We start from the raw sequence: 11,931 nt of genomic DNA on the forward strand, positions 1-11,931 counted from the left end.
GCGCCGCCCTATGGGACTCCCAATAATGTCCGGATGTGATACAGCCTGGAATCGAACCAGGGACTGTAGTCGCCTCTTGCATTGAGATGCAGTGCCTAAGACCGCTGATTTAGCCTGGATTCGAACCAAGGACTGTAGTGTTGACTCTTGCACTGAGATGCAGTGCCTAAGACCGCTGATTCAGGCTGGATTCGAACCAGGGAATGTAGTGTTGACTCTTGCCCTGAGATTCAGTGCGTTAGACCGCTGCACCACTCGGGAGCATCAGACCTTGGATAGCTTAGTGAGGCATGTTCGCTGGAGGTACATAACATGGCTATGTACAACAATAACAACAACAATAGCAAACCAATTCAAGAAACTATTCCACGAATGGACAATATATTAAAACGTTACCTGCGCTGCAAGGCCGCGATAATACCAAGGTACTAGAGCTGCTGTCTGAGGCTGAGCTGTGTTGAACAACAGAGGGACATACGTAAATGGCAGTTGGTCCAGAACAAAGCAGCACGTACCGCACTTAGATGTACACATAGGGCAAGTGTCAGTAACATGCTTGTCAGTCTCTACTGGCTCAAAGCTGAGGAGAGATTGACTGCATCACTATGGGTCTTTGTGTGAGGTGTTGGAGGTACTGAACTGTCTGTTCAAGCAGTTGGCGCACAGTTCGGACACTCATCGGTACCACACAAGACATGCTACCAGAGGTCTCTTCACAGTCCCGGCAGGTAGCCTAGTGGTTAGAGTGTAGGGGCGGCAGGTGGCCCAGTGGTTAGAGCGTAGGGGCGGCAGGTAGCCCAGTGGTTAGAGTGTAGGGGCGGCAGGTAGCCCAGTGGTTAGAGTGTAGGGGCGGCAGGTGGCCCAGTGGTTAGAGTGTAGGGGCGGCAGGTAGCCCAGTGGTTAGAGTGTAGGGGCGGCAGGTAGCCTAGTGGTTAGAGTGTAGGGGCGGCAGGTAGCCCAGTGGTTAGAGCGTAGGGGCGGCAGGTAGCCCAGTGGTTAGAGTGTAGGGGCGGCAGGTAGCCCAGTGGTTAGAGTGTAGGGGCGGCAGGTGGCCCAGTGGTTAGAGTGTAGGGGCGGCAGGTAGCCCAGTGGTTAGAGTGTAGGGGCGGCAGGTAGCCTAGTGGTTAGAGCGTAGGGGCGGCAGGTAGCCCAGTGGTTAGAGCGTAGGGGCGGCAGGTAGCCCAGTGGTTAGAGTGTAGGGGCGGCAGGTGGCCCAGTGGTTAGAGCGTAGGGGCGGCAGGTAGCCTAGTGGTTAGAGCGTAGGGGCGGCAGGTAGCCTAGTGGTTAGAGTGTAGGGGCGGCAGGTAGCCTAGTGGTTAGAGCGTAGGGGCGGCAGGTAGCCCAGTGGTTAGAGCGTAGGGGCGGCAGGTAGCCCAGTGGTTAGAGTGTAGGGGCGGCAGGTAGCCCAGTGGTTAGAGTGTAGGGGCGGCAGGTGGCCCAGTGGTTAGAGTGTAGGGGCGGCAGGTAGCCCAGTGGTTAGAGTGTAGGGGCGGCAGGTAGCCTAGTGGTTAGAGCGTAGGGGCGGCAGGTAGCCCAGTGGTTAGAGCGTAGGGGCGGCAGGTAGCCCAGTGGTTAGAGTGTAGGGGCGGCAGGTGGCCCAGTGGTTAGAGCGTAGGGGCGGCAGGTAGCCCAGTGGTTAGAGCGTAGGGGCGGCAGGTAGCCTAGTGGTTAGAGCGTAGGGGCGGCAGGTAGCCTAGTGGTTAGAGTGTAGGGGCGGCAGGTAGCCTAGTGGTTAGAGTGTAGGGGCGGCAGGTAGCCTAGTGGTTAGAGTGTAGGGGCGGCAGGTAGCCCAGTGGTTAGAGAGTAGGGGCGGCAGGTGGCCCAGTGGTTAGAGCGTAGGGGCGGCAGGTGGCCCAGTGGTTAGAGCGTAGGGGCGGCAGGTAGCCCAGTGGTTAGAGCGTAGGGGCGGCAGGTAGCCTAGTGGTTAGAGCGTAGGGGCGGCAGGTAGCCCAGTGGTTAGAGCGTAGGGGCGGCAGGTAGCCCAGTGGTTAGAGCGTAGGGGCGGCAGGTAGCCCAGTGGTTAGAGCGTAGGGGCGGCAGGTAGCCCAGTGGTTAGAGTGTAGGGGCGGCAGGTAGCCCAGTGGTTAGAGCGTAGGGGCGGCAGGTAGCCCAGTGGTTAGAGCGTAGGGGCGGCAGGTAGCCCAGTGGTTAGAGTGTAGGGGCGGCAGGTAGCCCAGTGGTTAGAGCGTAGGGGCGGCAGGTGGCCCAGTGGTTAGAGTGTAGGGGCGGCAGGTAGCCCAGTGGTTAGAGTGTAGGGGCGGCAGGTAGCCTAGTGGTTAGAGTGTAGGGGCGGCAGGTAGCCCAGTGGTTAGAGTGTAGGGGCGGCAGGTAGCCCAGTGGTTAGAGTGTAGGGGCGGCAGGTAGCCTAGTGGTTAGAGTGGAGGGGCGGCAGGTAGCCCAGTGGTTAGAGCGTAGGGGCGGCAGGTAGCCCAGTGGTTAGAGTGTTGGACCAGTAACTGAAAGGTTGGCTAGTTCAAATCTCCCAGCTGACAAGGTGAACAATCTGTCAATGTGTCACTGAGCAATGCACTTAACCCTAATTGCTCCTGGGTTTCTGCTGACCGTGGCTGTGACCCAACTCTCCGGGAGTGTCTCAAGGGGATTTGGGATATGCAATAAAAACTATAGTACATGTCTGGAACAAGACAAATATAAGTGCACGCACTCGTGCCAAATTATTATTAAATCCCGCTGTCCGTCAGATGCGTCCTCGCATTTGACACTTGGAAGTACGGTAACGCGAGACTACCACAGAGGTTACAGGACTTGCTGGGACCAACTAATCTGACGGACGTATACTACCCTTCACTCTCACACACACACACACACACACACACACACACACACACCCTCTCTCTCCCTCTTCACTGTCACATTCCCTAGAAGAGAAGCCAGCGCAGTGGCTGAGCCATATGTGGAGGGAGTAGGACAAACACATTCATTAGTATGATTAGTATGATACAATGAGTGTGCTGAAAACCTATTTTGATGGCTTCCTGCAGTAGAAGGGGAAGAGAGTGGGTGGGTGTGTGTGTTATCTGTAATTAATTTGGAATGTAGTTGGGAATACATTTAGCTGGATATTATCTATCATTCACAACCTCTGGTTTCCTGGTTTACACACTACCACTGTTCTGTATGTGTACAGGGGGTGGGACTGATAAATAATCTCTGTGAGCACAGCATGGGTTATCAACTGTAATTTCACGGCTTCTGATCCCAGCCTGCAGTATAATAATAGTAATATAACAATCTTATAGACCTAATTATAATTAGAATGGCTTCCAGTGTTTGCCTTTCAGGGTACTGTAGGTCATGTGAATTCTAGCGTTGGTAAAGTGTCCTGATTTCAGTAAGTCTGTTTCTTCATCCTTTTATGAATCATGGTGTACAATCATATGAAATCAGTACAACCCTCACAGTAACACCAGGCTGATGTACTGTACTGTACTGTATGTACAGTGTATTTGGAAAATATTCAGACCCCTGGACTTTTTTCCACATTTTGTTCTGTTAGTCTTATTCTAAAATGTATTAAAATGTTTTTTTCCCCCCATCAATCTGCCCACAATACAATGACAAAGCAAATTTGTAAATTTTTTACATTTTTGCAAATGTATTAAAAATAATAAACTGATATCACATTTACATAAGTATTCAGACCCTTTACTCAGTACATTGTTAAAGCACCTTTGGCAGCGACTACAGCTTGGCTCACCTATATTTGGGGAGTCCCATTCTTCTCTGCAGATCCTCTCAAGCTCTGTCAGGTTGGATGGGGGGGGGGGGGGGGCGTCACTGCACAGCTATTTTCAGGTTTCCCCAGAGATGTTAGATCAGGTTCAAGTCCGGGCTCTGGCTGGGCCACTCAATGACATTCAGAGACTTGTCCCGAGGCCACTCCTGCGTTCTTGGCTGTGTGCTTAGGGTCGTTGTCCTGTTGGAAGGTGAACCTTCGCCCCAGTCTGAGGTCCTGAGCACTCTGGAGCAGGTTTTCATCAAGGATCTCTCTGTACTTTGCTCCGTCCCAGTCTCTGCCGCAGACAAACATCCCCACAGCATGATGCTGCCACCACCATGCTTCACCTTAGTGATGGTGCCAGGTATCCTCCAGATGTGACGCTTGGCATTAAGGCCAAAGAGTTCAATCTTGGTTTCATCAGACCAGAGAATCTTGTTTCTCATGGTCTGAGAGTCTTTAGGTACCTTTTGGCAAATTCCAAGTGGGCTGTCATGTGCCTTTTACTGAAGAGTGGCTTCCGTCTGGCCACTCTATCATAAAGTTATTTTCCATCATAAGAGACGGTAGCAGCAACATTATGTACAAAAAAAGTTCAAAAATAAGTTACAAACAATAAGAAACATACAAAAAAAACACAAAAACACAATTGCGTAGGAATACGTAAAACGTCAGCCTTGTTGCTTGGGCAGCAACCCTAGATTTGTTTTGGGACTATATCTTGTGGAAGGATTAAATAGTATGAATAAATGCATTAAATTATGTTTTTAATTAAAATATGTTAATTATTATTTAAATATGTTGGTAACCTGTTGTATAAAAGTGATAATGCCCTCCAAAACGGTGTTTGGAGAATATATTGCAGGCCCTCAAATTCGTCTCGGGCGTAACAACACCTGTGCCAATATATCCTCCAAACGGCTTGGAGGGCATTATCACTTAAATATCACAAACCCCCGAGGTGCCTTATTGCTATTATAAAGTGGTTACCAACATAATTAGAGCAGTAAAAATAAACGTTTATGTCATAGCCGTAGTATAGGGTCTGATATACCGCGGCTGTCAGCCAATGGCGGCTGTCGGCCATCAGCCAATTCAGGGCTCGAACCACCCAGTTTATAATATGAAATAAATGCAACCCTCATTGATATACTGTAGGCTGATGTACTGTAGGGGCGGCAGGTAGCCTAGTGGTTAGATTGTAGGGGAGCCAGGTAGCCTAGTGGTTAGAGTGTTGGACTCGTAACCGAAAGGTTACAAGATCGAATCCCCAAGCTGACAAGGTAAAAATCTGTCGTTCTGTCCCTGAACAAGGCAGTTCCTGTTCTTAGGCCGTCATTGTAAACAAGAATTTGTTCTTAACTGACTTGCCTAGTTAAATAAAGGTTAAATAAAATACAATTGTTATGAATGTGTTATAAAGTCCTTCTGTAGGTAGCCTACAGCTTAATTAAATGTGCACTATGCAGAAATCACTCAGCCATTTTCTGGTTGCTAAAATTCTGATAGTTTGCCTCGTTTCAGTTTATGTGACAAAACAAGCAAGTATAATGTAGGGAACCATTGTACCATCTAAACATATTTTCCCTAATCCCAAAATATTGTATTTTCAGGTGTTTGAAGCTGGTGTACAACATCAAAAGTAAAATAAGCAAAAACTAAACTTAAGAACGGGAAGCATAGAAATAGAGCACATTGAACAGATCTACCGCTTCTTAGACTTGCTTTCAACGAGAATAGCAGATCTATATCTGACATTTCTATGTGAATTTGATCGGGTCACCCAAAAAGTGACATACTGCAGCTTTTAAAGTAAAGTGTGATTAAACACTCTACTATAGTAACCTACACATTTAGCCCAATACAACCTGTTGTGTTTCTCTCTCTCTTTCTCTCTCCATCCAGTGGAGTCATAGGCAGTGGACTGGCCATGTTCTCCAAACATAGAATCCACGATGCATTTCTCTACCGCTATTCATTAAAACGGCTATCCATACATGGTAATCATCTAGTCTTCAGACATTTGTGTATACAGGTTGATGATTGGATCTTTGGTAGTTAGTCAGACATACTCTTCAGTCCTGACTATGTATCCTGGTTTGAAGGCAAAAGCTGTTGGGGATGGCCATGTTAAACAGAGGTAGACTGACAGCACACGTTAACGTCACACATGTATGTGTTGCTATCCACACTTCTCATCAACACGTTGTCCATAGACACCAATCCCAGATCCGTTTTTGTTAATTTCTACATAATAGTTTAGGGTTAGGATTTTTGGGGGAGTTTGCTGATCCTAGATCTGTGACTAAGGGCAGCCTGCACCTAGAGCCGGGTACATGTATATGAGATGTATCTATCACTGATGTGGTGTCCTCTTCATGTGCTGTCCAGCTACATGCAGACTACAGCAGGGAGAAGGACTCCTACCGACCTCATAGAGTGGTATAGGCCTGGGAGCTGCAACAGTTTATATGGTAAGGAGGCTAAAACTCAACGCACACTGCCTCTCTTGACATTTTCATTTCAATTCAATTTTAACGGGTGTTGTTTTTGATTTGTTGTGTTAGTCATACCTCTATTGGAGCAGACCTGGGGATTATGGGGCAGAGATCTGAACATGCATCCCCAGGACCTTGGCAACCGGTTGCTACGGACATAAACCGGCCTCCGGGACAGTTACACAGAGACTGTTAAGTTTTTTTTTTTTTTTTATCTACACAGTAACTGAAATGTCTTGCCTAGAGCGGGGAACCGTGAATGACATTTGTACGAATTGTGGACATGGCATCTAAATACTTATTATAACGTGATGTTAGAACGAGAAGCTGTTAATGATCCTGAAATCAATATAACCCTCGTAATAACACCAGGCTGATGTCTGTACTAAAATATGAAATCAATATAACCCTCGTAATAACACCAGGCGGATGTCTGTACTACAATATGAAATCAATATAACCCTCGTAATAACACCAGGCTGATGTCTGTACTATAATATGAAATCAATATAACCCTCGTAATAACACCAGGCTGATGTCTGTACTATAATATGAAATCAATATAACCCTCGTAATAACACCAGGCTGATGTATGATCCGATGATAGACCGTATAAAGAACAGACCAGATATTCACTATTATTTCTGATGAGTCTGTTGTTATTTGTATTGCCAGCTGTTTGTAGATGAGAGAAGAGAATAGGAAATAAGCATACACTACATGACCAAAAGTATGTGGACACCTGCTCGTCGAACATCTCATTCCAAAATAATGGGCATTAATATGGAGTTGGTCCCACCCTTTGCTGCTATAACAGCCTCCACTCTTCTAGGAAGGCTTTCTACTAGATGTTGGAACATTGTTGCGGGGACTTGCTTCCATTCAGCCACAAGAGCATTAGTGAGGTCGGGCACTGATGTTGGGCGATTAGGCCTGGCTCGCAGTCGGCGTCCCAATTCATCCCAAAAGTGTTCGATGGGGTTGAGGTCAGGGCTCTGTGCAAGCCAGTCAAGCTCTTCCACACCGATCTCGACAAACCATTTCTGGGTGGACCTCGCTTTGTCCACGGGGGCATTGTCATGCAGAAACAGGAAAGGGCCTTCCCCAAACTGTTCCCACAACGTTGGAAGCACAGAATTGTCTAGAATGTCATCGTGTGCTGTAGCGTTAAGATTTCCCTTCACTGGAACAAAGGGGCCCGAACCATGAAAAACAGCCCAAGACCATTATTCCTCCTCCACCAAACTTTACACTTGGCACTATGCATTGTGTGGCCTACCACTTCGCAGCTGAGCCGTTGTTGCTTCTAGATGTTTCCACTGTATATAGTGTATGAGGCTTTACATTTGTAGTAGTGCCGACTTCATCATTATTGACTACAGTCTAAAACCTAGTGGACTAGTGGATCTTTTGTGCACTAAATGCAATTTGGACTCCATCTCAAAAACATTTTGCGTCATAACATTTGAATATACAGATGTACTGTAGGATCTTAATTTGATCACCCTGTTGTAGGATAACTTTCCTGATATGCAGGAAATGTAAAACTTGTAGTGTACAGTATTTGAGGTTTGAAAATGCTTTTGAAGTTTTTAATTTCCACTTTGAAATGTATCAACCCCTAAAAAAATGTTACATTAATTATAATCCACATAATAATTCACATTTCCTGTATCTAAAGGATTATTTTCCTGCTCTAGCAAACTGGCTCAAATTAATATCCTACATCTGTAGAGTGGCATAATCTTGCCACATACAGTATGCCACAATTTTGCTTATGTCAAACAGACATCTAAATTATACAATGCCCTCACTTTACATCTAAAGTGCCTTCAGAAAGTATTCACACCCCTTGTCTTTTTCCACATTTTGTTGTGTTACCAGGTGTGATTAAATAGATTTAATTGTCATATTTTGTCAATGATCTACACAAAAGTGGATTTAAAAAATATATATTTGTAAAAAAAATATTTTAAAAAAATACTAATATATCTTGATTACATAAGTATTCAACCACCTGAGTCAGCTATGAGTCTTTCTGGGCAGGGTTTCATCACCTGGATTATAATAATATAATATTTGCATATTATTCTTTTTAAAATTCTTCAAGCTCTGTCAAGTTGATTGTTAATCATTGCTAGACAGCCGTTTTCTAGTCTTGTCATATATTTTTAAGCCGATTTAAGTCAAAACTGTAACTAGGCCACTCAGGAACATTCAATGTCATCTTGGTAAGCAACTCCAGTGTACTGTACATTTGGCCTTGTGTTTAAGGTTATTGTCCTGCTGAAAGGTGACTGTATCCCAGTGTCTGGTGGAAAGCAGACTGAACCAGGTTTTCCTTGAGGATTTTGCCTGTTCTTAGCTCCATTTCCTTACTTTTTATCCTAAAAAAACTCCCTAGTCCTTGCCATTGACAAGCATATCCATAACATGATGCAGCCACCACCATGCTTGAAAATATGAGGAGTGGTACTCAGTGATGTGTTCTGCTGGATATGCCATAAAGTTAAGATAGGACATAAAGTACATTTTTTAGTGCCTTATTGCAAACAAGATTCATGTTTTGGAATATTTGTATTCTGTACAGGCTTCTTACTTTTCACTCTGTCATTTAAGTTGGTATTGTGGAGGAACTACAATGTTGTTGATCCATCCATATCTCCTATCACAGCCATTAAACTCTGTAACTGTTTTAAAAACACCATTGGCCTCACTTTCCTCTCCGGCAACTGAGTAAGGAAGGACGGCTGTATCTTTGTAGTGACTGGATGTATTGACACACCATCCAAAGTGTAATTAATAACTTTACCATGGTCAAAGGGATATTTAAATGCTTTTTTTTGTGCCATCTACCAATAGGTGCCCTTCTTTGCGAGGCATTGGAAACCATCCCTGGTCTTTGTGGTTGAAACTGTGTTTGAAATTCACTGCTCGACTGAGGGACCTTACAGATAATTGTATGTGTGGGGTACAGAGATGAGGTAGTCATAAAAAAAGTATGTTAAACACTATTATTGCACACAGAGTCCATGCAACTTATTATGTGACTTTTCTACATTTCTACTCCTGAACTTATTTAGGCGTTGCCATTAACAAAGGGGTTGAATACTTATGGACAAGACATTTTAGCTCTTCATTTTTAACTCATGTGTAAACCTTTCTAAAAACATAATTCCACTTTGAATCGATGGGGTATTGTGTGTAGGCCAGTGGCACACAACCTCAATTGAATCCATTTTAAATTCAGGCTGTAAGACAACAAAATGTGGAAAAAGTCAAAGGGTGTGAATACTTTCTGAAAGCACTGCAACTAAGACACCTTATTGTCCTCTTGCAACAATAAAGAAATCAGCATTCTATCTCTCCCCACCACATCTCTCCCACTTCCTCATCTAGAGTAATTCCAGCCACCCACTACATAGACACAACGGTCCAGCCATATAACTATTATCACCTCCTCAGGAGCATTAAAACCTACAGGAGAAATGACGATGCATAATATACATAGATCTTAACTCAGAGGATATGCTCTTTTTCTCTCTCGCTCTCTCTCTCACTCTCTCACTCTCACTCTCTCACTCTCTCGCTCTCTCTCTCTCGCTCGCTCTCTCGCTCGCTCTCTCAGGGATTTATTGGCATGGGAAACGTATGTTAACACTGCCAAAGCAAGTGAAATAGATAATATACAAAAGTGAAATAAACAATCTCTCTCTTGATCTTTCTCGCTCCTTATCTCACTCTCACTCTCTCTCCTTTTCTCACTCTCTCTCTCTTTTTCCCTCTCCTCTCTCTCTCTCTCTCTCTCTTTTTCTTAAAGTCCAAAAGCACAGCCTACATATGATCAATCATTTTTACATGTTATTAATGACGTGGGACACACCAGTCAATATCAGATCAATTCAGGCCACATGAATTAGTCCAAAACCTGCGGCTGGTCAAAAGTAGTGCGCTATATAGGGAATATGGCGCCATTTGGGACACAGTCCTGGAAAATGTCAAGCCTGTTGGATGTCCTTTGTGAAACGAATAACCATTGATCCCCACAGCACTATAAAGCCATGCTAAGTGACCTTGGTTAATTGAGATGACAGAACCATAGTGTAAACAGGCCATGCCAGGAGCTCTCTTCCAATAATTAATAGATTAACAGTGAAGTCTGATTGGCTGATCAGAAATTATACATACCTACAGCCTATTACTATAAGGTATGCTGTATATCGGGTGTGTGCTATACAGCATAAACATGGGACTTACGCAATGACGTGACTAGCATTCATCCCACAAACTGAGGCTGCAACAAGAACTCATCAATAGCATTATTTATCTGAGTGGACAGAGTAGCCTAGTCTACATTCAGACATGAACTCTTGACAGTGAATCATGTGAGAAGGTGATGAGGAGGAGGAGGATGAAAATCAATATCTGTATGATATCATCAAATCAGTTACTTGTAATAAAACAAGTCTGAACTTTCAGGGGAAAGGAGTCCAGACTTGACCGGTAGTCAGAGAAGGATGTTGGATGATAATGTGTATCCTAAAGACATAGTGTATGTTCTGCATCACCGTTAAGACGATGCCTCATCATCAGTCATCATCACTAACATGGCAGACAACAAATCTTGTCAAAATAATGAATGAGCAGCAGAAAATCAACTTACCGCTATGCTGACGGTGTCATCAGTTTGGAATGAGGGGATGAATTTGTCTCCACGGATTATTTCGGACTGATTTAGAGGACGGAAGCGACATAGCACCTTTATGTTGCATTCTGCGCTAACATCGGCCATTGTGAGAAAGAAATCGGATGTGCCTCAAAAAAGGCAAAGGGGATTTTTGGGGGAAACCTATAAGTTACTTGTTCCCTTACACTATTTAATCTTATTTATCATATGCATATCAATGCAGACACTCTTTTTTTTAGATGGGCAAGTTGAGCGTTTGCAAGAATGATAATTTCAAGGTTTTGTGCTTGAAATAAGATCCGTTTCGATCAAAATAAAAATGTAAGTTAGGTTATGTAAATGTTGGAGAGTTTGCTTACTTCAAATAGACCAGAAAAAACACATATATGTCACTATAACGTTTCTGCTAATTTGTCCATGCAGTTCTTTAGAATTTAAATGTGAGAGTATTCCCGAGCGGATCCGGCTCCAGACGGTCGGTCAGCTGTTGTAGCGAGAGATGCAGGAGGAGAGATTTTTGAAGCATGGGCTTGCCGAGCGCTTTGCATCACTGGCAGCTCTCTGGTCTTTTATCAAGCACGGGGCGTGGCCTGCACTGATCCAGGCAACGTTATTAAAGTGGTAGCCTATTCGCATCCCTCTCATCAGCACCACTGATGCGCTGAAGATGGAGCGGTTGCCTATGGACAATTGGTGTTTAATAATTTGTATAATAGCCTCATCATGCGAATATGGTTTGACCAGTCAATCGTAGGCCCACATTCGTTAAAAATCGAACATACGTGGTATTACAGTGATTGACAGAGACGTCTATGATAGGTTATTTACAGGACATGTATTAGGCCACTCACACAGTCGAGACTATAGTAATAAACTAGGGAAATATACGTTTTGTTTCAATGTTTTCCCTTTATAAAATGATTCATCCAAACAAAGGCTTTTAGGCTATGGCTATATTCCCTATGTCTATAAATAGACAGACAAGGCATCCTACTCTGACAATTGTC

General features: G+C 44.4%; 1 protein-coding gene across 2 annotated transcripts in view; it reads right to left on the reverse strand.

Annotated features, from left to right (window-relative positions):
* The window catches only part of LOC139553699 (kinesin heavy chain-like), a 148,795-nt gene extending 137,320 nt beyond the window's left edge, over positions 1 to 11,475 (reverse strand). For both annotated transcript variants that reach the window (XM_071366302.1, XM_071366293.1), the window contains exon 1: positions 10,901 to 11,475. In XM_071366302.1, coding sequence (XP_071222403.1) covers positions 10,901 to 11,029 — 129 coding nt within the window. In that variant the 5' untranslated portion in view covers positions 11,030 to 11,475. The remainder of the gene's footprint in view (positions 1 to 10,900) is intronic.
* Between the last annotated feature and the right edge of the window lie 456 nt (positions 11,476 to 11,931).

This window comes from Salvelinus alpinus, chromosome 2 (assembly GCF_045679555.1).
Source record: "Salvelinus alpinus chromosome 2, SLU_Salpinus.1, whole genome shotgun sequence".
Taxonomy (NCBI): Eukaryota; Metazoa; Chordata; class Actinopteri; order Salmoniformes; family Salmonidae; genus Salvelinus; species Salvelinus alpinus.